This window comes from Syngnathus typhle, linkage group LG13 (assembly GCF_033458585.1).
Source record: "Syngnathus typhle isolate RoL2023-S1 ecotype Sweden linkage group LG13, RoL_Styp_1.0, whole genome shotgun sequence".
Lineage (NCBI taxonomy): Eukaryota > Metazoa > Chordata > Actinopteri > Syngnathiformes > Syngnathidae > Syngnathus > Syngnathus typhle.
Genome location: NC_083750.1, coordinates 11,072,904 through 11,100,664, shown reverse-complemented (window position 1 = coordinate 11,100,664; position 27,761 = coordinate 11,072,904). Strand labels below are relative to the sequence as shown.

Sequence of the window (27,761 nt, the reverse complement as noted above, 5' to 3'; positions counted from 1 at the left end):
TGTGGGGGCACAGAATGTGCTGCAGGGGAGACTCTTTCACATGTTGAAATAGTTATGCCAGCGCAAACTTTTGGATGGCACCATTCCACGTTGAATTCTGTGTGATTAACTGAGATGACCTCTTCTTCCGGGTGTGATTAAATCTTTTGATTTAGGGGTCAATAATCCATTTTTAAGGGTTTTCTGCTCTATATTTATTGAATTATTCATTTGGTTAATTCAATTTCAGTTGTGAAAGTTGATCGGTTAATCGGCAACAAATTAGTCGACTTGTATTTTAATAATCGAGTAATATTTTTTGGGGGGTCCGAATTTGATGGTCCCAATCTTCTAATATTGCTTCGCTTTTTAAATCGCTAAATAATACCAAACAAACAAAAATAGTTGGTTAATAAATGTGGAAAAAATATTTTGGAAACACTTTGATGCAAATAAAATTGCATTTGATTCTAGAAATATTTAATAGTAAGCGCTCTGTCTTTTTTTTTATTTATTTGTATTTCTTTTAACCAAGCATGCACCCCTCGATTCAGTTATTCAAGGAACTGATTCTTAACTAAATAATCTTTCATAAAAAAATAAATAAATTGTCATGACCGTTTTTTCCCCAGGGTTTTAGGAAGGGATATTTTTTCCCCAAAACTGCCCCAAATTCAGATGGAGTTAAAAGTCATGTAAGCTTATTCAGCAGTGAAAGCGGCTTTTCATACGGCGCCACAAAACATTGACAGACTACTTTGCTTTGTGCCGCGTCATGGGACAACAACTGTGTCCTTTGTTGCTTTCAGGTTTGGCCATCTCAACTTGTGGAACGATTCGGAGCTTTATTAGATGATTTATTCATTCGTTTATTTATTTCATTCCCCCATATTTATTTATTTGTTTGTTTATTTATTTGTGGCAGCACAAGAATGGATGGTATGTGGCTCGATCAGGTTATGGAAATAACTGCCATAACACACATAAAGGCTCCATTTGGAACATGTCTATATATAGAGCAGGCAATCGGATCATATCAGTTTACCGAGGAGGAATTGGCATGGGGCTAACATCATTATCATGCCATTCAAAGCACTCAGTGAGCACTTGTGCCTCATAGAGAGGAGCATTGTCATCATGGAATCTATTGCTCCTGGTGGAAATGAAATGCATCACGAGGTCATGCAAATAATGACTCACAATCGTTTGAAATAGTGGAGCGGAATGACGGATGAGCCGTGGCGTGCTGGATGGACAAAAGTATTGGGACGGTGGGCCATTTGCAGCGGTTTGAGGAGATACCAGATTATCATGAGTGATAATCGTGCGGTGTGTCTGGTGTGTGTTGAGGCTTTTACTCGCTGGAAACGGTCACAAGACGACGACCTGGATCTCCTGACGAGTTAAGAAATGACCTGAGGCTTGCGTTGTTGCCAGACAACCATTGAGGGGCATCAAGTTGCCTGGAGAGTTTTTATAACATGTTTCCCGCCCGAGTCATTCACCACAATAAAAAACATAAGCAGCGTAGGCCGTAACTATTGACGACACCCTCGTCACCGCCAACCTCAAACCACACTAAAATGACTGGCTTTATTTTTGTTTTTTTTATTCTGCTGCTGCAACAAAATGAAAGAATCACAACAAATATCGTTGGGTATGATGGTTGGTGTTTCTCGAGAACTCGCTGTAAAAAAATAAAACTAAAAAAGTTGGCTGAATGCACAAATATTAAGGCAACAAACTGCTAAAAGTTAAACTTGCTTTGTTATGCCAACTTAGTGTTATCTTCAATTTTTGAATTTAAAGTACTATTTTAGCTCAAGGTGTCTTTTCAAACAGTGTATGAACGTTCAAAGCAGAATAAAAGGGTGTAAACAATCCCTGATTGATTTCCACTTTGGTGGGCGTACAACAAGGCTAGCTGGAACCCCCCTCCCTAATGTTGTCGAGTGAAGCCGAGCAAAGCCGAGCAGAACCGGCAGCGATGTCGTTTCGGGGCGGCCATATGGCGGCCGTCCTTGCACGCTAGCTTGAGGGAGCCTTTCTCCCTCAGATGTTCACAAAGGAACCCCTGGCTCTCCGACATACAACGCTTGAGGAGGCCCGGCGAGTCACCCAGGTGGTGACCCGGGCCCACCAGGCAGAGCGGAACAAGAACATCAGCTTCATTGCCTCCCCCCATTGTCAGAAAAGGCTCCCGTGCACCCCTGCTCGGTGCCGTGCCTCCAGATGTGGCTTAATTTACTGCGACTCTGCTAATTGCTGTAATTAAGGATTAATTACTGTTAATTACCTTCGCATAAACTCATCACCAGTCAAAGAGCGAAGCCTTATGAAATGTGCCATGCTCAGGAACACACACGGCGTGCGCGTGCAAGCGTCAAGCGGCCGCTGTTACCGGCCCGCTGCTCCAGCGTCTCGTCCCGGCGCTTGTAGGGCAGGACCGTCCGGCGGCGCCTCGCCATCTGTCGATAAAGGCTCGCTTTCCGCATCAGTGCGCCGCGTGACATTTGATTAGATGTAATTGATAGGCAAACGCCAGACCCCAATAAATGAAGCGCGCTCATTTTCTTTGCACTCATTGTCGGTGCTACAGCGAAGAAGTTTGAAACAAAGTTTTCTCCAAAAGTTTTGTTCCGCTTTGTCTTCAGATTGCTATAAATGCTTTAGTTCCACCCCCCCTTCTTTTTCCACGTCAAGCTGACATCATTCCGTCACACATGTGATCATCGGCTGCTGGCGCAGCAGCGAGCTGTATTGAGACAATTCCCCTTGGCAGGCTTCTTTCTGGTAGACGGCCAATCAGAAGCAAGTGGGATTTTTTTGTACTCTTAATCTTACCTCGAGTCAAAAACATTTATATACAATATATTCAATTGGGTTGCCAGATTTGAGCTTTCTGAATTCCATCCAAAAATGTTTGCGCGTGATTAAAATATTACTTTCTCTTTGGAGTTGACAATATTCGCAAAGTCGAATATTCAAATCGTGTTGGGAATCAAGAGTGGACACTTGGGACTTCTCGGACGTGTTGAAAAGGGTCTTGGTCTTTCAAGCTTGGAAGTTTTGGTGATCCAGTTTTGAGCTGCCAGAAGATTCAAACAAATGCTCTTCAACCCTGTCAGGTTTGTTTTCATATTGATTCTTTTTTTTTTTTTGGTCTTGCTCTTGTCACGGTCTGGTCTTGGTCTTGACTTGGTCCAAAAGTTTTCGTCTTAAGAAGAAGTTCAGTCTTGGCCTGACGACATGTTTGATCATCATTTTTTGAGTCTTTTTGGGTGATGTAGCACAAGCGACACCACCACGAACAGGAAACACGTGTGAGCAGGTGTGAGATGATCATTTTCCAAAGATCTTTTCAGCGAGTTCTGCTCTTAGATGCTTGCCCTAGACAAGTCTTTGTCTACGCCAGCTCGTGATTTTCTCCTCCGTGGCTTCCGGTGCGGCCTGGAACATTTCATCCAGCACAGTGGCTGAGATCTTTATTTCAAGACACCATGGGAAGGATTGACAGCCGGGGGCTAGTATATATATACGTACATACATACTCCTGTAATAATAAATGATTTTAATGAAGTTTTTTTTTTTCCTTCTTTTCAATTGGAGCGCAGTGCTATGGTGGCAAGGCGGTGTTCTGAATGGTCTTCTCCTCTGGCACTGGCTTCCTCATTATCAGGCCAGCCCCTCGGGCCTCAAACTGGCCTGCTTAGGCCCGGGATGATGACGATAATTACCGTTATTAGGAGTAGCTGCAGGGGGAGCTTGTTCTGAAAAACACCAAGCTGAGTTCTTGCCTCGCTCGCAGACGCATGAGAAAGTACCCATCATGGGCGGCGGTGGCGGAGAAGGAGGCGAATGGAAGTTGGGGGGGGGGTAAAAAAGGAGGGGATGAGGGGAGCGGCCACCAAATCCGCCTAATGTGACGCCTGTCAGCTCGTCTCCCACCAGCTGTCACCTCCCAAATGCACTGGGGTTCATTTTTTTAATTGACACCTCGCTTTCCTATTCCATTTCTATTTTTCGCCTTTCATTCTCCCTCCGTCGCGCTCTCCCTTTCCTCGCCTGCGCCCCTCGACCCCCCTCCCCCACCGCTCCTTGTCCCTAAAGCATTTCTTTGGCGTTTTTCCTCGTCCTTGGTATCCCCCCCCCCTCCCGCCGAGTGTCAGATACAACGCTCCCTTTCTGCACATGATACTCGAGATGGCTGATAAAACAGCAAGCTGTTTTCCAGCGACTTTATGACTGTGCCCTTGTGTACTGAGCCTGTACAGTTTTCCATTACCTGGTGATGGAGGGAACATTTTGGGCCACGAGACACTCCCAGGAGTCTATTGACACATACCACAAATCTACAACCCGCCCTCTACTGTGTTGCTTTTTCGGGAGTTTTGGTGCCTTGGGTTTTTGTTACCATGGCTATTTTTTTAGGCGCCGATTCAAAACAGCAAATCGGACCGACCTAATGTGGCGCATATTCATTGTCGCTGGTTTGTACTTTCTGGGTCAATGTGTGTGTGTGTTCTTCTGGGACGATGAGAAAATGTAAATTTGAGACGACTTGATATTTTCGCGACTCTTTGGTTTAGTAGTAAATTTCACGTTACAAACAGAACATGTTGACATTCCCTGAAAATTGTGACCAAAATCCGGATCATCCCAAATATAATAATGCTCAGTTATGCCCGACCTGACCACTGGCCGATCGAGAAATTGTCCAATTTTCCCTCCCTCAACATTTTGCTTATTTCAAGAGACGAAAGGGGCAATAAAATCATCGGCGGTGTGGTTTGGTCCCATCGCGGGTCACTTGGCGGGACGGCGCCGCGCTTGTAAGCACATGCAGATGAGCGGATGCCGAACTCCCCGGTGGAGCACCGAGGCGAGGACTTGTATTAGTGATACTTGTCATGTCTGCTGTAAATCACACGCCCGCCGCCGCCGCCGTTGCTTCCCACAGCCCTCCCCCGCCACTTCCTTCTCCAGGTTCCTGGGTTGTTGTTTTGTCTCAGAATGCTGCGTGGCAGGGATGAATGGTGGTGATGTTACATTATCATGTGGCTGTCGCTTTCACTCCTGCTGACTGCTCCGTGACAGGCCCACACACACTTGCGGAGCGGCTGTGTCAGGAGCAGACCTGATTTATTAACTGCTGAAACCCGAGATGACGTGTGCCCACACAATCAATAGAAAGCACAGCCAGCGCCGGCCGGGGTCACGTGAGCGCGGCGAGGAAGGATGCAAAAGGCGCGCCGGCCCAATCGTTGCCGAGTCTATTGCATTACTCTACGGATGGGAAATGGATCCGGTCCAGCGTCAGCCGGCGACGAGGAGGCTCCATCACAGCCGTTGCCTCTTCCATCTTCCTAATTGTGACACCGTGCCTCGATATCGTTAATGAAACATGCTTTTATTTAAAGGCGCTGGCGTGGAGGCGGCCGGGCAGAGGTCGCCGGCCGCTTTGTGCTCACGCGCGTGCGCGCCGAGTACCTTGACGCTCGCTTCCCTGTGTGGGTGGGTGGCTTAATCGGCCTGTTTATTTACGCTCTCGTTGTCTGCACACAGCAGGCAGTGCGGCGGTGGATGCCTGCCAGCTCTTAAGGGAGTAAAGCAGCCGAAATTAGTTTTGTCAATAAGCAAAACAAAAGCTTATTCTTAGAATTCCATTCATTATTCCGGCATACGGCTGGAGGATTGTTTTTGACGCTTATTCATTTTTAATGCGGGGCCTTTTTTGGGGAGGGTGCAAGTGCCTGCCCCACATAGGAAGGAGGGAGGGGGATTATACAAGAGCAAAGCGGAGACAAGGAAGAGGGGGGGGCGGGGAAAGAGGGGAACGTGTCCTCTCATTGTTCAATTAAGTCTGTCGGTAATGATCAAGATGAGATGATGGCCTTCTTCCCTTTATAGATACTCATCTGCCAGGGCCTGTGAAATAAAGGCAGGATGGAGGCGCACAATGAAAGGCTCTCGGCGCTATTATGCTAGCGCGTGCGTGTGATGTATTGCAATAGGGCCACTTGGGCTCGTGTCAGGTGATTATGTTAATGTACGCTCGCAGAGTTCACAAGGCGCACTCTGACTGGCATTAAGGCCTTATCGATTCCTTCGCTATTAGCCGACGGGAATAAATAAAAGCTGACGGCCGCGGTCGGGGTAATTATACGCGGCGCGGCCCATTGTTTGATTCCCCCTTATTAATTGTATTTGTTTAATCCATTTCATGCTTTTAGCCGTGCACTCTGGGAGTCGGAAGGCAGGGAATTAATAAATCACTCTCGGGCTCATTAGATTTCCCCCCCCTCTGGTCGGGATGTGCCGCTATTTTGTCAGCATCCAATTGGCGAGCGTTTCCTGCCGCTGGTGTGATTCGCATGGAAAAATGTCTGCCGACACACACGCACACGTTGCATGCGTGCGCCTCCCCCCCCCGCGTGAACTCCTGACCTTTTCCAGCCGTCTGATGGCCATTGACATTTGCCTCTCGAGTCGAGCTTGCTCACGTGTTGGAGCTGATGCGAATGGATGATGATATTGCTTGAGGAGAAAAAGAGAAGCAAGGCGGAGGGGGAGAGAGAGAGAAAAAAAAATAAGGGTAGCAGAAAGAAGAAAAGAGGGCAGACGAGCTCTCCATCTGGACCCCCCGCTCGCCGCAAAGGTCACGGGGCGACTCCGGCTTACATCGTCATTACAAAAGAGCGGCCGCGGCGGGAGAACGACACAATTTACCCCCGCCGTCGTCTTCAGGTTGGAGCGGCCGTAATCACGCCGTCCCGCTCAAAGCACGCCGGGACGCCGAGCTGTCTTTGTCCTTGAAGATGCGCTTGTAATGGAGGGCTGCACCCGCTCGCACGCTCGCTCGCCTTTTCTCTTTTCGGCGGGAGGACTGCCTGCGCGGCTCCTTTCGCCTTCTGGTGGCGGGAAGAGGCAGGACAATCAACGCCTGGACAATGTCCCTTCACAAAGATTCTTTTTGCGATTGTGGCATCCTCTGAGCTGTTTCGAAGCCGGACACGCGCTGCGTCTCGGCACCCTCTTCCGGGCCTCCTCGTCACGCCGGCCGGCCAAGTGTTAGTCGAGGGCCGCGGGCATGTGACGACAGGTTCAACCGCACTCTCACCTCGGCGAGAGTGTGAGCAGACGTCAGACGGAGGGCTGCCATTTTTGACAAGGCCGTTGAAGGGCCTTTCAAAGGTGTCTTTGCCGACCCCATAAGCGCTTATTAGGATCATCACTTTTGATTGTTTGCTATTTTTATGATGCATCAAGATCCTGCCGTTTCCAACTTGAGCTCGGCCCTCTTTAAATATGCATTTATTGGAATTGAGCAACGTGTCTTTGCATGAATATAATATGTTTATTGGTGTTGTGGCTTTTAAATACAAGCCCCCCCCCCCCCCCCCCCCCATAAAGCCGTCAGCCAGAGAGAAAACGTAGTCTGAGCATAAGGAGCGCCGTGAAAGATGAACTCTGGTGCAAGGCTTTGTTCATTTTTTTTTTTTTTTTCATGAAATGATTGTCAGAATCGATGAAATTATCGTTTTATGATCTCAGCTCGCTGCCGGCCTTTTTGAGGCGGCGGCGGCGGCGGCGGCGTTTTATGGCTCCGACTTGATCCATTAAAATGACGGCCATATTTTAAGGAGGATCGTTTGCAAGACAGACACGGAAGACGGTTAAGACGCTCCCCGAGTCATCGTAAAACGTTGCGGCTTTTTTGCTTTGGCCCAAGTGACGATTTGTCAGGTTTTTGACGTGAGCATGTCTCGCCGTGTTCTCCCCAGTGCTCAGTATTCGCGGCGCCCAGGAGGAAGAACCTCCCGACCCTCAGCTGATGCGTCTGGACAACATGCTGCTGGCCGAGGGCGTCGCCGGGCCCGAGAAAGGCGGCGGGTCGGCAGCTGCGGCGGCCGCCGCCGCCGCCACGGGAGGCATCGGCGCCGACAACTCGGCGGAACACTCCGACTATCGGGCCAAGCTGACGCAGATCCGACAGATTTACCACACGGAGCTGGAGAAGTATGAACAGGTAGGAGGGGCGACGACGACGACGACAAATTAGAGCGAGCGCTTCGTTGGCTCGGCCGGAGACGAGCGCAGCGAAATAAACTGATCGCATCAGCTGAATCATTTTATTATTTCATTAGCTTGAATTTCTTTTGGGCGGATTCCAGCTGGACTCTTGTGAAAGGCCAGACATGAAAGTCTTTTCCTTGTAACCAAAACAAATACAGCTGATGGACACTTTCCACATCAAATCGACTCTGCGGCGGTACGTCGACTTGGATTGGATAAGAGATCCATTTTCTTTATTGGAATGAATCGAAATGCTAATGAATTAGTTGTGTCACGATTTCAATGGGATAATGTTTTGGGGTTGAAAAGATGTGACTGGAAGTTGAACTAAAATGAATCCTTTCCGTCCTTGAATGGTATGGAGATGCCGTCCGTCCGTATATACTCCATACATCGCTGGCCTCGACAGATAGATTGATAGATGAAAGCGGTGCGGCGTGCCTTTGATTTCCAACGGACGGGTCAAAGCAGCTGCCACGCTCGATTGTGAATGTGTGTCGAGGCGCAGGTCAGAGGTCAGCGGTCAGCCCGCCCTGACCCCGTCTGGCAAACTGACCTTTTCAAGAGGTGAATATGAGCTCAGTTTCCACAACATTAGGCACACCTGCGCCATTTAATGACAGTTTGTTTTTTTTCTCTTGGAGGCGTTTAATTAATTTAATTCTTTGCCCGCCGTATAAATAAATAAATAAAAATTGGGGGTGATTTTTTTTATTTTTTTATTTTTATTTAAAGAGGCTGATTAATTGTTTGGCACACCCCACACCACAGGATAATCGGTCAGGATAATCTTTCGAAATTTTGGGCCTTTCCTGACTTTGATGGGAAGCAAAACAATTCTAATTTGGCCCAATGGTTGCTAGGCGGGACAACCAGTCTGCGCTTTTCAGACGGCGGCCAGCCGTTCTGTCCGTCACAGCGCCGCCGCTCTTCTCCAACGACTTGAACGTCTCGTCACTCTCGAGGCAAGTCAAAGCGCCGTCGCGGCTTTGTCATCTTCTCCGGAAGGACGGCGAGTCATCGCCGACTGTCAAAGTCAATATACACCTGCGCCTATTTGTGTGCGCGTATGTCACCGCGCTAGCTGGCGCCGCCACGCGCACGTATGACTGAGTTATGTCGGCAAAACGGCTGCTCGGTGCGTCACTTTGACTGACGTAACCTCGGTGTTGACAAGCAGCAGACACCTTGCAGTCTCACGCGCTGACTGATTCAGGCAGGGAAGGAAGGAAGGAAGGCAGGGAGGAAGGGAGGAAAGAAGGAGCGCCCGCCACACACTTTTAAACGTCTTGAACGCTGAATGCCTGCTGTCGTTTTCCGTTTGCCTTCACTTGTCGTCATTCTTGTTGTGATGCGCCACCTTTGTTTGCCGTCATGCATGGTACGTTGCCTCGGCTGCTGGAATCTTATTGTCCCGCTAAAAGATATTCGAGTTTCCTCCTTGTGTGAAGAATGAGTTAAAAGCCGCACACGAGGGAACTAAACATGCATCCTAATTAGCAATGCTCCGATTACCGTTTTTTTCCGTGTATAGTGCGCAATATTTTACTAATTTATTGTCCTAAAATCTGGGGTGCGTATTATACATGGGTACAAAGAAAAAAAAAAAGTTTTTTTTTTTTTTTTAATTTTTTTTTTTTAATTTTTTTTTTTTAAAATAAAGTCATGGTACAACAAAACCAACAACAGGACTGACCGACAAAGTCATGGAACAAAAAGACAGGGTGACATTACCAAAGACAGGAACAGAATGACAGTAACACATGCAATGATCCAACGGTGAGCGAGGGGCAGACAGGACTTAAATACAAAACACGTTACATCGATTGAGGTGACACAGGAAGAGCGGGGTGACACGAACAGAAACTATGGCAACCTAGACACATAGCAAAACTGGGGACGAGACATGACAAATCTCCCCCGAAATAAAACTCACCTTTCTTCTTGTTTGTTGTCAATCGCGCATCGCATTCAGCCATCCTGCCCAACACACTTAGTAAAATTCATAATTGACGACACATCGTTTGATGCGATGGTGCAATCCTCGATGGTGTGTTATTGTCAAATATTGTTTGTTTTTTAATCTCCATCGCGGACCGGACGTCATACGGAGGCCGCCATTACAGATGCGCAGAACGGTTGCGCAAGACACGTCAGCTATATAAAGAGCGAGAGTTCAGTTCTCCACCTATTAGTTTCAATTCACAGTTTAATTAGCAGTTTCAATCAGCAAATAACAAAATGCGTATTACAGGTAATATTTTATTTCACAACACTTTGCCTTGTTCCTTTCGTCTCTGCTGTTCATTTCAAACACACTCCATACGACCGCAATGCTCTTGTATCAGACGCTCGCTCGATCACCTGCGAGTTTGCCGTCTGTCACAATGTACCCTACACAAATCCGAAACATTTGTTGCGGCTCCGAGTCACGACGAGGGGCAAGTTTTGGTTTCCAAGGTTGTTTTTATTCCTCTTCAACGTCTCTCCCATACAGAGCCGCCTCTTCCCCTGCGCACGGAGCGCGGTGGTGCGTTTAGGGGCAGTCGGAGAAATCAACGCCAACAAAAAAAATGACATCCAGCCTAGTTAAGACCATACCAAAGACTTTAAAAATGGGACCCATTGCCTCCCTGCGTGTGTGACGATCTTTGGGACTTAAAAAAAAAAAAAAAAAAAAAAAAAATTAAAAAAAAAATTAAAAAAAAATCATAAAAATTGGGTGCGTATTATACATGGGTACAAGCTTTTTTCCAGCATCAGCATGCCATTGTTAGGGGTGCGTACTATACATGGGGGCGCACTATACACGGAAAAAAACGGTAATCGGCCACCGATAATGATTGGCTGAATTTTCACTTTATCAGATTTCCAATAACCTTTTTTTTTTTCTTCATATTTTGGGCTCGCACCATTGGAAGTACCGTTATGAACCCCAATGTTGATCGATTCTTATAAATAAGCTAAATAAATAAATAAGCTATTTGTTTCGGGTAGTTTGAGCCACTGCTATTACACGATAAAAAACAAATGAGCTGGCGTCACTCTTTGCGCAGGCGTGCAACGAGTTCACCACCCACGTGATGAACCTGCTGCGGGAGCAGTCTCGGACGCGGCCCATCTCGCCCAAAGAAATCGAGCGCATGGTCAGCATCATCCACCGCAAGTTCAGCTCCATCCAGATGCAGCTCAAGCAGAGCACCTGCGAGGCCGTCATGATCCTGCGCTCGCGTTTCCTCGACGCCAGGTACGCCTTTCTATCTTCATGATGTCTTGGGCTCTAAGTTCATATGTTAGAATTATTATTAAAAAATAAATAAATTAATTAAAAAACCGCTAGAGAAGAGAATAAGGGTAAAACTGAAATTTAAAATTTAGAAATGTTTTGTCAAAATATTGACTGCTGTTATTTTTTACTTTTTATAATTTATTGTTTGTTTTATTTTTATTTCTTTATTTGACTGGAACAGTGAACATTTCTATAGATGCACCAGAATTAGCTAAGGGGCTATTTTTCTTTCTCATCTGAATGTTACCATCCTATTGTTAAATAGCAATAATACCTTGAAATTAATTATGTGGTAGATAGGAGAAGAGCATCCTTGCCATAACCATGGCAATGCCTTGTCACTCCTCCGTAATCTTTTATAAACAATATTTATTATTTTTGTTACTTCGTAGCTATACGAGGAATGTTAATTTTTTTTTTGTTTGTTTTTCTCCTTTAGGCGAAAAAGGAGGAACTTCAACAAACAAGCAACAGAGATTCTAAACGAGTACTTCTACTCCCATCTCAGTAACCCTTATCCCAGTGAAGAGGCCAAAGAAGAGTTGGCTAAGAAATGCAGCATCACAGTGTCACAGGTGACCACTGGCAACCCAAAAACTCTTTTGATACTGTATATATATTTAGGAATATTTACTCTACCGGTCATCCGAGTGCAACCAATCACGAATGTCCATTCAGCAAAAAGCGTGCGTGTTGTAATCCGAGCACTGTGTGCGCTGTGTAAAAAGGTCTCCAACTGGTTTGGAAACAAGAGGATCCGCTACAAGAAAAACATCGGCAAGTTTCAGGAGGAGGCCAACATGTACGCGGCCAGGACCGCCGTCAATGCCACCAGTGTGTCTGCGCACGGCAGCCAGGCCAACTCGCCCTCCACTCCCAATTCAGCAGGTAACAACTCACACACACACACACAGCGCTCCGGCACTGTTGGCCAAGATATTTATTTATCTTCCATTTCACCCAGCGCAGATGTTGACCTAAGCTCTTAAAGCTGGATGGTGTTGTCTTTGGCCTTTTTCTTGAAGTAACCCAGAAGGTCCACGCTGTCCCTTGCCTCTTGCCTTTTTCAGCTGGCCATCTCATTTTCTTCTCTCTCGCTCTGCATTATTGACCCTTTTGCTCTTAATTGTTCCTGCCTCTTGTCCGGTTGACCTCGTGCATGCCATTAAGCCGGCGAAAGGCCAAGCCGAGTCTTTTGTCATAAAGAGACGTCGGCCGCAGTATTGGATTAGGACCGGGTGTTGAAATCAAGTTACGCCCCGCTCGCTTTACATCTGGGCAGCTGAGGTCCATTAAAGGTCCGACGCCGTTCTTTGGGTCTTCCTGCAGATCAATTACGGCTTCCTTAATGAAATACATACTCACATGCCAGCGTGCGCAACAAACAGCGATAGAATCCACCAGGCAGGACTTCTGAGATGTTTTCCGTCAACTAACCAAGCCGCTTTTGCTCGTGCGAGATCTTTGAAACTCCTTTTTCTATCCTTTTTTTCTGGCTCTTCTTTTCCCTCCTCTGCATCTGTCGTGCTCTCAGGTTCTGCTGGTTCCTTTAACATGTCAAACTCCGGAGACTTGTTCATGAGTGTGCAGTCCCTCAATGGGGACTCGTACCAAGGGGGGCAGGTTGGGGCCAACATACAATCCCAGGTAGGCGCCTCTCCGCTTTACAAGACGAGAACACGCTTCGGTTGCAACCTGCATTCGTACAGTCCTCATCGTTGAGGTGCACTCCATCTTGGAATGTTTTGGAAACGCTAATATGCATCTGAATGAGGCAACATCTTAAATGCCGCTTGGCCCGTCTTTGCTTTGTAAACCGGCCCCCGCTAATTGCGATGAACACAATAGCTCGACCTCCACCGAGACTCGGAGGTTGAGCTTTGCCTCCAGCGTTCCGTGATGGCGCCGACCATTGTCAAAGACTCGTTGAGTAGACGACGGCGGACAGTTCTGGAAATGGCGCAACACTTATCAGCACCTCTGACGCGCTTAGCGTAGCGTAACCGGCGGCGTGGCGCACGGGCGACATGTGCGACCTTGCCCCAGTGGACGCAGATGTCCGGCGCCGCGCTCAAGAGTGTTAGCAGTCTTCACCGGGAACTGAAGAAACACCACCCGTGGTGATTCTCTCGTTTGGTTTCAGTGCTTTTGGCAGCGTTCCTCAACACATCCGACACACACGCACACACTTTTCCTATTCAGATCAGCTCTGGAAACACCCGAGGTTGACCGTGAATATGCAAATGTGACAACTCTTAAAGGGGGTAAAGTGCTCTTCGGGGTACACCCCCCCCCCCCCCTTGCCCACATCCAACCTCACATTCGGCGTAATGGATTATTTTTACGACTATGTCAGACTGCTCCGTGCAATTCCGCTAGAGGAAGGGGGAAAAAAAAAGTTTGACTAAATGAGCCTTGAGTAGAGTCATTTGTAGTGGAACCCAAATGGCAGGTGTGCTTTTTCGAGCAGAACCTGGCTGACTGCGCTGCCAAGAGCTGCAAAGTAGCTCCCAGTGAACATGGAAAATGGCTGTTTTCCAGAAAGATTCAACGACTAAATGCCGTATTCATCACAGTGACTGCAGCCAAACAGGCTTTCATGTAAAAGATCAACAGTTAACCAAATCATCATCTATAATATCGAGAGCGCCACCTACTGTTGTGGATGTGCAATTACACTAATCATCAAAAAGCAAGAAAAGCAACATAGTCCGATACGGTTTACGACAGTACGGACAGATGACATTTCACCGCTTTTTTTTTTTTTAATTTGATTTAGACGTGATCACAAAAACCACAAATGGTGCATTCCTAATTTGTCTCCTCATCATATCTTGTCCTTTTGCTGGTTATCAAGCTTGTACAAGCTTGCCATGCACTGATTGTGTCCTGTTTACGCTAGCCTTTCACTATCGCGCTGACCTTTCCAGCCGCACGCCACTCTTTGTTATCCGCACCTTTTGTCTGACCTGGGCTTTTATTATGTGTGCCCCCCCCCCCCACACCACCCCCACCAAACCCTCTTCCATTGTTCCAGGTGGATACCCTTCGCCATGTTATCAGCCAGACCGGCGGATACAGTGACAGCCTCGCCGCCAGCCAGATGTACAGTCCACAGGGCATCAACGTAAGTACGCTCGCACGGGAAGATGTCGCGGCGCGCGTCGTGCTGCCACCGCACTCGGTTTGGGCTCGCCCCCCCCCTCTCCCGCTTTGGCTCCGGCCGTGCCCTGGGTGGCAGGCAATGAGGCAGCTAGCGGCCTGAATTCGCTGGACACGCTCCGAGTCTGTCGGGGGACATTAGCGTTAGCGCGGCACCTGCAGTGGACGGGAACAAGGACACAGGTGTCACCCGAGCACAACAATGCTCCTCTACATCGCCAAGCCAAGTTTAACACCTCTCGTGCTTCACTCCTAGAGTTGCTCATTATCGACGCCAAGGTTTTCTGTTTGTTGATAAGAAATGACACCGCAATTTCCCGTACAAAGAACCTGTCAACGTGTATAATGTTGTGTTGACCCGAATTTGCTATTGTTCCGTCTTGCTCGACGATTTGGGAAAAAAAATCAAAGGTATGGGGAAAAGGCATAGATTTGAAATCTTCATTGCCATGACGACGGGAGCCGAACAAAGCTCGAGCGTGACTACTCGGTGTTGTTAACTTAGATGTGTCACATTTTGGCAGTTTAGTACAGTTACTTTCAATAACAAAAGATTGACTGGGTTGCAACAGCCCTTTGTCTTGTCGCGATCTTAACGAAGCACAATAAAGCTTTCGGAAGTGTTCTAGCCGGGCTGGGCCGGGCGGCAGCGGGACTGGAGGCGCTGTGTTAACATGTATATCCACAGCGACAGGCGGCGCGGCGCTGAACAGAATCAATACGACAGTCGCGGGGACAGAGGGAGCGGGGCTTTGGGCTAACAGTCCAAGCACATTGCCCCGATCATTCATCTACTCAAACAGCCGCACTGACAAGGCTGCAACAGCCCCTCGCGCGCGCTATAATAAGAACACGCACGCATGGAGATGGGCGCAACAGGCTCAACGGGGTGTCCCACCTCGAGCCCACTGCAATTATTGACCAATCATTACGATCAAAGCAGATGTCTTTCTTTGGAGATACGCCGAAGCGAAGCTAACTAGCAATGGGTTTGGACGTGGGTTGAAATATGAGTCGAAAGCCATACAGTTCATGTTTTCTCGTGTCACACAACAAAGCATCTCATTTGTCCTGAGTATACATCCAAGTTTTTTTTTTTGAAAGCGCCTGAAGGTAGTTTTAAAATCTAAACAAGGATGTTAGTTGGAGATGACATATCATGTCCTTGTTCATTTCATGTTAAGCTACGTGATCCAAAACAAAACAGGCAGCCGCCGTATTTTATTTGTTTTAACACAAATCCAGATCAAATAATACCAACATGTAGAATTTAATAAGCAACCACTCCACATTGATGAGTTTGATCTTTTCTCCCAATTTTGTATTCCAAATTTGGAAGGATGACGTTCACTTATCTTGAATTTAAAAAAAATAGCAAAACATTTCTTTTAAATGAAACTTTAAGAAAAACAACAAATGCAATTTCTGGTCATCTGGAGCATCACCTAAATGTGTATTATTATATTTTATTGACATCTTATTTTGCCATTCTTTCTTAAATGCTTTGTTTTATTCAATATATTGTCATACCCAACATCCCAATAATGAATTATATTAAGTAGCATGAACAACAATATTTGTTCATTTACATTGACAAAAATTCATCATTGTCTTCCTGAAGTATATCAATTTATTTTGCATTCATGACATAAGTGTTATTTTATCCTATTTAGGGGCCAATCTTTTTTTGATTTTTTTTTAAAGAAAAAAAAATAGTCCTGTGTAGTGAAGATGAATGGCAATATTTTTGGTGTTTCCAGTGAAAACGCATTGCGAGGAGCTGAGGAGTGAACGCTTGTACTTTTGCTTTTGGCTTCCTCACCTTCCTTCTCCTTTCATCCTTGAACAACAATTGTCCCCCCGCAAATTGCTGGTGGGCGTCGTTGCCTCTCCCAGAAAGCCAAGAATGTTTTGTCCCTCCCGTTTTTTTTTTTTCTTTTCCTTTTTTTTTTTCCCCTCGCCGCTCGATTTTGACTGACATGACAGGCAGCCTGTACGCTAAATAACAGGCTTTGGGAAATAAGCGGCGGCTGAAAAGCATGTCCCCATTTTCACTTAATAGTAGTTGAAATTGCAATTGATGTCACTAATGGTCCTTAGTCAACGTTTGAAACGATTCTTTCATCAGATTTTTTCAATTATTATTATTGTTTTCATTCTGACATATGTGTGCGTATATTTTGGCTCTTCAGTTACTTTCAAAATGATGTCCAGGGACAACGCGCACAATGCTATTTTTAATCAGAAATCTTTTTATATTGTGTGCACGCATGCGTGCATGTGTGTTTGTGTGTAAAAGCGTACAAACCAAGCATGTTGTTGGGAGAGATGCATTTTGTGTTTTGATTCTATTTTCTTTCTCTGGGGATTTTTATATTTCATGTATTGTAGCCCTTTTTTTTTCACTGTAGCCACCCAGGAGAAAATTCTATTGTGATAAACAATAATGATGTTTCATTTTAAATGATTGATCTCGATTCGTCTGTATATTTTAATTATTTGCTTTTATATATTCAATTTTACATTGTATATGTACAGGTATTAGATGCTGGTATGCTATTCATTTTACAGCATGTAGTGATTGTGGACAGTACAAAGGAAAACATCGTTAGTGTGTGCGTGTGTGTGTGTGTGTTATATTTGAGTCATTATTAATTTAATATTTTGTATGTCTATCAATTTTGATATTTTAGACATGTTAGATTTGGTATTGATTTTGTTTGAAGACATTTGTTACCTTTTTATGACATTTTATATGTTACATTTGTACTTTTCATTTTGCATATATTTGTTTTCAAGCATTTTATAGCTTCATTTTTTTTTATAGATGTGTAAGGTTTATAATATAAAATATTAAGGTTTATACAAACAAAAATAGATATGTAGACATAGATATATAGCAAGATATTGTCATTAGATCTTCTGGCATTAACTTTGTATATGCTTAATGTTTTGGATATTGATTTCTCTTATTCCTGTTTATTTATTTGATATTGTGTCATGCTTAATAGCAGCACCGATTTTTTTTGTATTGATTTTTTTAACGACAGATCCAATTGCAGTGATGTCGTCAATGTGCCGCTCAGAGTGACTAGGGATCAATGTTTGCGCAGTATCTGGCGATGGCTATGATACGCGGCCAGGGTGCTATTAACAAGCTTTATCCCCCGCAGGTCCTCCTCTTTCACTCTTTGCTGTGCAGTTAAAAGCTCTCCCGCCTTTTGTTTCCAGACGAACGGCGGCTGGCAAGATGCTCCGACCCCTTCGTCGGTGACATCACCCACGGAAGGACCCGGAAGCGTTCATTCGGACACCTCCAACTGAATCCGTCCACCCTGCCGCCGTCACCTGTATAAAAAGCAGAACTGACCTTCACAGTATTCAAAACAAAGGAGTTGACGATGCCGCTGTGGGCAGAGGAGGACGAAAAGCCCAAAGCAGAAAGAAAAACAACAGCAACCTTTCCTCTGCTTGTAACCTTGGACATTTGGGATACAAACAATGAAATTCAAAATCAGCGGAGAGGTTTGTACAGCGTTCACACACACACACGCACACGTTCTCTTCTATTGGATTCCGAGGGCTGGGCTTACTTCTCCATCAACCGTTTCCACATCCGGTGCAGCCGACGCTAAAGTAAATAAACCGGAGCGTCGGTTGCTTTTAGTCGTCGTTCTACTTCTCGGCCACTCCGAGAAGGAAGAAAGTAGAAAAAAACGTCAGTGATGGGGATTTGTTTTGCAAAAAGGTGTCTTTGCGAGCAAGAGGCACATCTTCTTACTTATTCTACATTTTGTTGTCTCTCACCTATTCTATTCTATGGTACGCCATTTTAGACTAATATTGCTCAGTTGTTTACAATGTGTGCTTGATCCGAGTATGTCCCCCCCCCCCCCCCCAAACCCCCCTCGCCTGTGTCTCCGGCGTCTTTGAACCCAGTTTGTGTCGGGACATGTCCGCCTCTAAGGTAACCCTGTGAAGTATGTTATCTGTAAAACAATAAAGAAATACTTGTCATCACGTCCGACAAGTTTGACGTCATTCATTTCGTCGGACCGATTTTGGAAACGTGAAAGAAAAAGGTTTTGTACATAAAGTGGCCGTGCTTTGAACGAAAACTAAAATGAGTTAAAAATGTCAAATAAAAAGTGCTTAATGAAAGACGATATCTTGTTCGGTACGATGCACACGCATCTTTTAAATCGACGATTTTCCGGTTGACAGCGTTTTTAGTTACAGCCCAAATATTTTTTATAGATTTCGCGTGACATTAATATGAACGACAGTATTCCGAATCACGTGTGACGCACCAGTCCAAAAAATGACAGAATATCTGAGGAGAAAGTTCGTCCAGGACATTTCTAACCCAGTTTGCGTTTGACGACACGGACCACTATTTAATCTATTTAAACGGGGAAGTCGTTATGTTAATGGACTTGTACACATGCACCACAAAGCTCCATCCACAGATGCTCGCCACCAAAGGAACAACTTGCTGAGGACACACACACACACACACAAAAGAAATCAACAACAAAAATATGTGACAATATGTGATGTGGGTTTTTTCACTTGTGTCCTTCTTCGGTTGTTTCGGATTGTTGAGTTGATGTGTTTTCTAACCATCTATAAAAAAAAAACACCCCAAAAAAACTTTTTTTGTTCAGGTTTTTGTCATTTTTTCTGTCTGTTTTTTTCTATTGTTACACATCATGTAGGCACTTACTTTTCATCGCTTCACCGCCACTCGTAAACTAGCTACCATTGTGCTCGGCTTGCTTTGTCCAAAAAAGATGACGTGATACAGCGATGCATCAGAAGTCAGCATAATGTCAACATCATGAAAGAGTCCTTTGTAAATGTGCTCATTCATCGCAGCCTTACGAAAACAGGAAGTGAGCCGAGGTTACGCACTGCAAGGAGACGTTCTCCTTTTATGGCTCAGCATCTCGCTCCTCGTAATTACTCCTGTCTGACTTAATGGCACACATTAGACTCCCTGACAAAAAAAAAAATTCGCCTGTTTCATTTTAGCGCTTGCTTTTTTAAAGAAGCTGTGTTTAAATTTGCATTGAGCATCTGTTTTCTACAAGACAAATGTGTTTTTTTTTTCTTTTTCTCTGAAAAGCACATAAATTGTTTTTGTTTTGGGGTGAAAACGATTTTTACTGTACTTTCTTCTTGTCACCTCCATAAAGTCTAGTATGAAATTTTTTGAAAGGTTTTTGCATTACTTAATACAGACAGTAAATTACTACAAAGAGGACGCCTAGTAGGCCTCCACCAAGGCATAGTTTAACCTTCTGAACCGTTTTTTTTAACTGCTTAACTACCAGGACTGACCGGTGAGGGGTAGCATGGTGCCACAGACCCCCCCCCCCCTCTCCTCCCCCCTCAGACTGCAGAAAAATCCAAAGAAGAAATCGAAACAGCTAGGCTGTTAGTGAACGCTAATTTTGGATCTGAGTTTGCTATGAGTCTGTAAATGTGTTTTTCATGCCGATTTAAAAATTGTGATCACTTTTTTCTTGCACGTCAGGATTTTGAGATGTTTTTATTTTTGAAGTTTGATCTCTAAAAGCTTGCACGGAACAGATTTCACTTTGCATGCTAATTTATAGCCGCGACTATTCCGAAAAACATCCACTTGTTGCTGAACGTCGACCTTAATTCATAAATATTACTAAACATATTACTCTATTACATATCATATTATTTTATGAAAATCTGATGTATTTGAGGAAAATGAAGGCAATTTGGAATCAGCACAAAGAATTCATCTCGAATTGTTTTTTTGTTACATCTGTGATGCAAACATTTTTGGAAAAATGGATCTTCACCTTTATCCGGTTTTGCACCACAATTTCATGAGGTTCATGCCTGTCGCCTCCCTCCCCACGGTGTCACGATAATCTGTTTGGTCATTATGCGTGCAATCCTGCCAAGAAACACACAAACAAACAGTGATGAAACCATAAGAATAACAACAAAGCACAATAATGGCCCCATCCTCGCCAGATTGTCCCCCACACAACAGTGCTGACATTATCGGCCAGGACAGTGGCATGTCCGACAGAATTACTTTCAGCGCAAGTGAATATTCATAATTGGCCCGGCGACGGGGTGAGGGGAGAAGGTAGCAGTTGGCGCTGAAGTCTGCAGACGGTCACAGGCCTTGACTGCTGAGTGAGTGTGAAATGCCAGAGCCAGACTGCTGGCCCGCGCCCCGAGGGCCAGCGAAGAAGCCTGCCCGCCTGCGACGACGACGCGGGCGTCAAAAACAATTGTGACAAGGCCTCGTCCCAACACGTCTTTCTGGCCTCTGTGCCATGTGGCTCATCGCAAAGACACAAAGCTTTTGGGGGGCTGCTCGTCATTACTAACTTGATAGAGCAAGAGCAAGGAATCACACCAAAAAATATGTAACATATCCTTGAATATGTGAAGTCATTGACAAGCATGCCCAAAAGTGTAATTTAATAAAAGTAACCCACAGCTCTTGCTCTCTGTAGGCATAAAAAGCAGGATTTTTCAAGGACTTGATATTTAGTCATGTTCGCCTCCAAAAAAAAAACAAGGGTCAGCTTCGTTCAAATTTGCCAAACTAAGTAGTGTGCCGCCATCTGGTGGTCGACAGTGGGATCAAATGCAATATAAACAAGAAACAAAACAAAAAATAAACTACTACTACCCTGACTTCCCCACTTTTAAAACATCGCTTAAGATTTTTATAACTGACACTTTTGTTTTGTCAAGATTTATGCGCTAGTGCGTCACCTCCATCAAAATGTATATGGAAGCACATTGTGATCAAAGTTGTCCGGAGGAGGAGGATCATTTTTCACGCTTGTTGGTAGATTTTGTCACTTTGCCGTGCTTTTAAGTCCTCCTTGTCCCTCCGAGGTGATGGCGCTGTGCGTGGGCTGATTGAACGCAAATGTTGATGTTGACATCTGCCTCCGCAGATGCCGTCATTGCGCCGTGGATAATTACAGCTCCTGCTATGGAGGAGGAAGAGCAGGGGTGGATGGCCCAGACACCTTGTCTGATGAGGAGGAGGAGGATGGTGGTGCTGAAATGAGTGGCCATGATGAGGCCCCGGGTGATGAATGCAATATTCACTTGTTTGCACCCTGCCACACACAGAATGTCCATTTAAATATGGCCACCGCCTCAGAAAATGGCTGCAAGTCAGGTGAATGGGAGGCCATGTTTAGGCATGTGCAGGACAATTATGTGTTTTAATTTATACTGGATATTTCTTGTCCTAGAAAAAATAGGTCATAGCCCTCATCTCATCCTTACTACTGGCATTTGACATTTAGACCTTGAAAAATACGTCTTTCCAGTATTATTTTAAAAGAGGTGGACTAGCATAAAAAAAGAATCACTTGTTGAGTAGAAATTGTCGTCACTACCCGTCGTCAACTCCGTCGTAAACCGAGGACATCTCTATCCGACGTTATTATTCTTGACATGTCAAAGAGTAAGTGCGCCTCTAGCGGCACTTGGCAGTATGGCACTGTGCTGCATTGCAAATGGAAGCGAATGAGGAAGGAGGGAGGGAGGCGAGCCAACGCACAAGCAAATATTCGTGCAGGCCCTCCTCTCTTCTCCTCTCCGCGCAGCTTGCAAAGTCCTGGAAACTTGCATGACCACTTTACGGATAGAAAAGCAACATGGCAGACGTCGTGCTCCAAACCAAGGGGGGAAGCGGCGGGATTGTGGTAAACTGAACGTGCAAATGATCGCCGTAAACTTTTCAGCAACTTGTCTTGCAGACTTTACGGCTCTGCAAAGCTATTTTGCATGTATACTCGAGTTGCACAACTTAACGAGCAAAGAGGCAACACGTGAATGAATTGTTTTCCTTTTTCTTTTTTTTTTTCTTTCCACCCCCCTCTGCACAGATTGACGATGACTGGCCAGGTTACAGTTTAGACCTCTTCAGCTATCCAGCACACTACGCCGGGGATCTCCAATGTGTCGTCGTCCCTCATGGAGTCATCATGGACAGGTATCGTGTTAACACTGCTTTTAATATTAGACATTAAGTGCATATTTTGGCCTATAGCTCTATTCTTGAGAAGACTCTCGTGGTGGACCATGGACCTCCATTGTTTGTTTTGGTGTATCTAACGCCGATAGTGGAAGATGACAGGGTATCGATGACAAAACTTCAAAGTGCATATTTTGACCTCCATTTTTGTTCGGTCCACGTTTGCAGACTCATGACCACACAGTATCACGCGGACGACCGCCTAAGGCTTGACTGAGTCAAATCAACAAATCCAATATTTAAAATAGTATCTAAAAATCCGTGATTCCTTTCAAAACATTCTGTGCCTCAAAAGAGCTCATTAGGGCGTCTCTGGAGTGCCAATCAACTTTGAAATCAAACAACCCAGGAGCATCTTATAAAATGTGGCAGAATTATCGACGTGCTGGAGATGATTCATTTGCAGTCTAGGTGCTCTACACTTGCATAAATAAACAAGTATATGAGGCAATTTGGATATTTCATTTTATAACTCCAAAATGTGTGTTGTTGTAAATCGAAGTATCAATAACTGTCTGTCAACATGCTTCCCGTGACTCCACTAGGATAGGACAACAATCCTTTGAGTCAGTGAGGAAATTGTCATTTACTGGCCCAGGCTGTGAAGGAACTTTTTGCTTCTCAGAACTGAACGTCTGGCTCGGGACATCATGGATGACTTGGGCGACCATGACATTGTGGTGCTCTGCGTGCTAAAAGGTGGCTACCAGTTCTGCGCCGACCTGGTGGACAAAATCAAGGCGCTAAGCTGCAACTCGGACCGCACCATTCCCATGAGAGTCCATTTCATCCGTCTCAAGAGCTACATGGTGAGCTTCGATAGGTTCCTTCTAAAATTCTTTCATGGTAGTTGCTTGCCTCGTGACAATGCGCACGACTCTCACGGCCCTGGCTTCATATAACTAGTCCTGTTGTAAAATTCATAAACTCATAAAGACTTTTCTGGCTTTTCCTCAGAATGATCAGTCCACAGAAGACCTTCACATACTTGGAGCAGAGGACTTGTCCTTTTTAGCCGGAAAGGTAATATTATTATGAATGTATGCTGACTTATAACATGAGCGACGTGACGAGGAGAAAAATGTCTTTGTGCGTGCTTGCTTGGGTCTGACCAATGAATTGGCCAGACGATTTAATCAGACAATATTAGCCGTTTAAAATCAGCAAAAAAAAATGAGAAATTGGGTTTAGTTCTCCTTAAATTTGAATTCTTCCCACTTACCATAAAGCTTTTAGATCATTGTGTCCATTCCAACACTCTGTTCCCAGTGTGGTGTGGAATTGTGCATTTAATGCCTCAAATAGCAGCAGTCACTTGAGAAATGGAAATGAATTTTCTCTTCTTGGTGAGCAAGCATTGCTGTACTGACAGCTCGTTGCCTCTAGAGGGCAGCATTTCCTGTCGTCTGCAACCTCTCCTGGAGAAATGGTCACTGTGTCGATTAAAAGGACATAATTCTGCAACGATTAAAAAAAAACTGAGAACATATAGAGAAAGTCAACCATTCACGCTAAGTGGGAAGTCGAGCAAGTGAGCCACTACAACATCACTGACACTTGAGACATTGGAAATGTGAAACTATGCTGCCAGGGCTCCCTCTTGTGGTCGAAAGGAATACAAAAGTGGCAGCCATAAAATGTCATTTTTTAAAAAAAAAAATGGTACTGAATTTGGCAGCCTTGTGTGTAAATGGCTTGAGTTGTGAGTTGCCTGCAAAATGCTAAGCACTAGAACACCTTGATTTAAATATAATCTAAATCCCAAATGAAAACACGTTTGTGTTCAAACCTAAAAGAAGCTTGTTATGAAATATACATCTCAAGAGCATTGCTGTTCATTTGTCAGCAGGATTTCGCAAAGCATTTAAAAAAAAAAAAAGGAAGAGGTGGTGCGATGTCAAGGAAAAACTATTTGTGGGGCGTTTCGGCCTAAAATGTTGACTAATGTTTTAATTTTAGCCTAAGGTGAGGCGTTGACTTGAGAAGTTTCAAGTTTGCGTGAGTCATGTCTTAGGGTTAAAAAAAACCCGGATATTTCCATCATGAGAACAGAGCACGGTTCATTTTTATTTCATGTGCTTACGTGTGTGCGCTTTTGTGTGACAAGATTGTGTGGACATCAGCCGATTTGAAGTGTGCAAGATGAATTGCTGAGGAGGTTGTCAACCACTTTGCTCACTTGACTTGTTTGTATTTTGAGTGTGCTTGTGAAATTTCCCAAGCTCCTTTTTGTGACACGCACGCTTACGTTTGAAATAAATGCAAGCCAAGTTCTCCAGGAAGAAGTGAGCCAAAGCGTGTGGGAAGAGGCCGTAGTGACGTAGTGTTTCCCACTAATGTAAAAATGGCTCAAACCAGGGTTATGTACATTTGATTTTGACTTTTGTTTGTTAAATTCACTTGGTCGTAATTAGTATTTGGAGCAGGTTTGTCCGTTTTGATTGTTTTTGCTTTTTGTTTTCATTGTGCCAGTTTGTAAATGTTTCTAACAAAATTGTTTTCTTCCCCCCCGGCTTTCTCGCTCTCCCTCTCGCTGACCTGCCCTCACAAGAACGTACTGATTGTGGAGGTGAGTCAACTGTGGTTTTCATTCCTCCCCTTTCCCCCCCCCCCCCCTACGTCCTGACAAAGACGCCATTTCAGGTCAAGGGGAGCCAGCTCAAGTTTTCCTTTTGAAATGTTTGGAGATGCAGTACACGTGGAGAAAAGTACGCTGGCCATCAACGACATTTCCAATATGACATTTTCCAACATGTGTTCATCCATACTTCAGAATAATGTAACTTGAGCTAAGTCATCTTCTGAGGGTGAAGAACAATTAGCATCTGGTCTCTTCCCAGTCCGTCGTTTTGCGGTAGAAGACGTGGAGTCTGTTTTTGTTGATTCGCCAGGTTTGTTTTGAGACAGCTTACGTAAGCGCGACCCCAACTCCTCCCGCTTGTTACCGTGTGAAATTAATCAGCTCTCGGCCAGGAAATTCCACGCGGGTAAGCTGGTGCTTTCTCAATCCTGTTTTCAATTCCGTCTCGCTTGCGCCATTCAGGGCATCATCGGCACCGGCAAGACCCTGAAGGCTCTCCTGAAGCACGTGGAGGCCTTCCAGCCCAAAATGATCAAAGTCGCCGGGTGAGTTATGACAAAAGCGGTCCCGCTTTTGTGAATCACTCACTTTCCGCCTCGCAGTCTAGACAGTCGACGGAGCGAATAAATAACACAGGTGGTAGCGTTTTAAAAAATGGATACATTTTGCTCGCGTATGCAAGAGCGTCAATATTGTGTCTGTCCTTCAGATTGCTGGTGAAGAGGGTGCCTCGAAACACCACGAGCCTCCCCGACTGTACGCATTCGACCTTACGTGACCTCATTCATATTTCAAACATGCACTTGAACCATTTTGTGTCCGAGTCAGTGAATGAAAATGAAAATCCTCAACAGGGACGGCGTGTTCTCGTTTCATTTCAGATGTCGGCTTTGAGATTCCTAATCGCTTCGTGGTCGGATATGCTTTGGACTACAATGAGTATTTTCGAGACCTCAATGTAAGTGAGCGGCTTTCAGTGCTGGGAAATTCAGCAATTATTGTAAATGAGAATATCCTGGAGCAAACCGTTTTATTGAGCAACACAAACTTCTGAAAATAAACCAAAAGTCTGAAGGTTTGAGCAAATATCAAGGCTTTATGTGACACAGGCCTGAAATTCCAGAAGTGGTCATAGTGAAACCAGATTGTTGATGCACTCACTCATATTCTACTTTTTGACTTTTATTGACCTTGTTTTTCCTCCCCCCTCGTTTGCTGCAGCATATCTGTGTGATTAGCGACAGTGGCAAGATGAAGTACAAAATATGAGGGAAGGAAGACTCAAATGTCATCTCACACTTTTAACCTACTGCAGCTGCTACGGAGAAGTTGTCCTCCGACATTCCTTTCGTCAAATGACCACTGAACAGTTTGCCTTCCAACTCATTATTTTGTACATTAAAAACTACTTTCTAATAGGAAATAATGTTATTGGAGGAAAGGTCAAAGAAAAGGCTCAACTCTGAACTTTAAAGTATGTTGGAGGGCAAAAATGTTTTCATCCAATATTTTGTTGTAATTCAGATTTATAAGCTTTGGAAGTGAAATGCTCATGCTCCGCTTTTTCTTGGGAGTTTTAATTTGTAATGTGAAGTGAGGGACTTGGAAGAACCCAGCTGAACGTGAGTGATAAAGGAAAGGAGCCTCCCTAAATGTGAAACAGAAACACATTTTTAAGTGGGAAATGTAGCATTTTCTAACAACTCATCTCATTATCTTGGAAAGTTGAATGAATAATTGCTTTTTAGACACACTGACCTCTCTTTTTTTTTTTTTAGTGCTGTTAATCTTGAATATTCTTAATACTTGATCAACCTATCTGAGCAGTTGTGTGTTTTATATCAAAATACTAAAAGACTACCCGTCAAGTGATTGTAAATGAGTTTTTTATGTATTAAAACACCTTGAGTTGACAACAGCGGGTCATGAATATTATATTACAAAAGCGTAGTCATTTTTTTTCTCCCAAGTTCAACTCTATTGTGGAGCAAAGTCTGATGACAATACGAGAATAGAAAATAGAGGTTGCCCACAAACGATCCAAAAAGGCACAAAAGACTTGTTTGTGTTGAACGTTTGCGCTCTTTGTGTACACCTGACATACGACTCCCGGTCTTTAAGGTGGGAACACCGAGTGCTATTTCAACAAAAGCGTTTTTCACTCTCCACTATGGGAATATTGCTGGTTTCACAGCTTGACCTTCCTAACCAGCAATTGTAATTCCCTGGTGGAAAAATTTAATCACATAGGACAGCATTGTCACGTGTTATTAAGTTCGCCCAAGTTTTGTTGAAGACACGGCAGTGTGTGCACCCCAAAAAGGTAATTGCATTGGACTTTGCCAAAAATATTCATGAAATCATCGGTTCTAATTATAAGTTTCATCCCTATTATGGCCTACATAATTGAGAAAAAATACATTCATCACAGTGGACTGCTGTAACCAGTGGACAATTGTGTGTGTGCATATGTAGACATTGACAGGAAAGCTTTGTGAAAGTATCCTGCCCGAACTGACCCCAGCCGCAACAAAAGCCAACCATGGCCAAAAGAAACAGGTGGCCCCTTCTCTTCCACGGGAATAAAGAGGACATTTGTCGGGGGGCCCCCAGGA

The 27,761-nt window shown here is 44.7% G+C and overlaps 2 protein-coding genes across 4 annotated transcripts in view; both read left to right on the top strand.

Annotated features, from left to right (window-relative positions):
- LOC133165917 (pre-B-cell leukemia transcription factor 1) overlaps positions 1-18,530 on the top strand; it is a 43,315-nt gene extending 24,785 nt beyond the window's left edge. Inside the window, exons 3-9 of one of the 3 annotated variants that reach the window (XM_061295821.1) lie at positions 7,764-8,008; positions 11,112-11,302; positions 11,784-11,919; positions 12,073-12,232; positions 12,879-12,991; positions 14,382-14,471; positions 17,738-18,530. In XM_061295821.1, the coding sequence (XP_061151805.1) occupies positions 7,764-8,008; positions 11,112-11,302; positions 11,784-11,919; positions 12,073-12,232; positions 12,879-12,991; positions 14,382-14,471; positions 17,738-17,830 (1,028 nt within the window). In that variant the 3' untranslated portion in view covers positions 17,831-18,530. Of the gene's footprint in view, positions 1-7,763; positions 8,009-11,111; positions 11,303-11,783; positions 12,233-12,878; positions 12,992-14,381; positions 14,472-17,737 lie in introns of all 3 variants that reach the window. The other 2 variants (XM_061295820.1, XM_061295822.1) reach the window with 2 other exon arrangements.
- A 3,518-nt stretch (positions 18,531-22,048) lies between these two features.
- prtfdc1b (phosphoribosyl transferase domain containing 1b) lies at positions 22,049-27,081 on the top strand. The gene is made up of 9 exons (XM_061296158.1): positions 22,049-22,233; positions 22,417-22,523; positions 23,191-23,374; positions 23,523-23,588; positions 25,117-25,134; positions 25,609-25,691; positions 25,856-25,902; positions 26,028-26,104; positions 26,368-27,081. Exons 1-9 carry the CDS (start codon positions 22,186-22,188, stop codon positions 26,413-26,415), a joined length of 678 nt encoding a protein of 225 aa, XP_061152142.1. The 5' UTR covers positions 22,049-22,185; the 3' UTR covers positions 26,416-27,081.
- The last annotated feature ends 680 nt before the right edge of the window (positions 27,082-27,761 follow it).

Excerpts from the sequence above, each read along its gene's own strand:
- prtfdc1b (XM_061296158.1), top strand. The coding sequence starts at position 22,186 with ATGGCAGACGTCGTGCTCCAAACCAAGGGGGGAAGCGGCGGGATTGTG. Across the intron at positions 23,375-23,522 it reads TCCGTCTCAAGAGCTACATG|AATGATCAGTCCACAGAAGA; the intron begins GTGAGCTTCGAT and ends GCTTTTCCTCAG. Across the intron at positions 25,903-26,027 it reads CACCACGAGCCTCCCCGACT|ATGTCGGCTTTGAGATTCCT; the intron begins GTACGCATTCGA and ends GTTTCATTTCAG.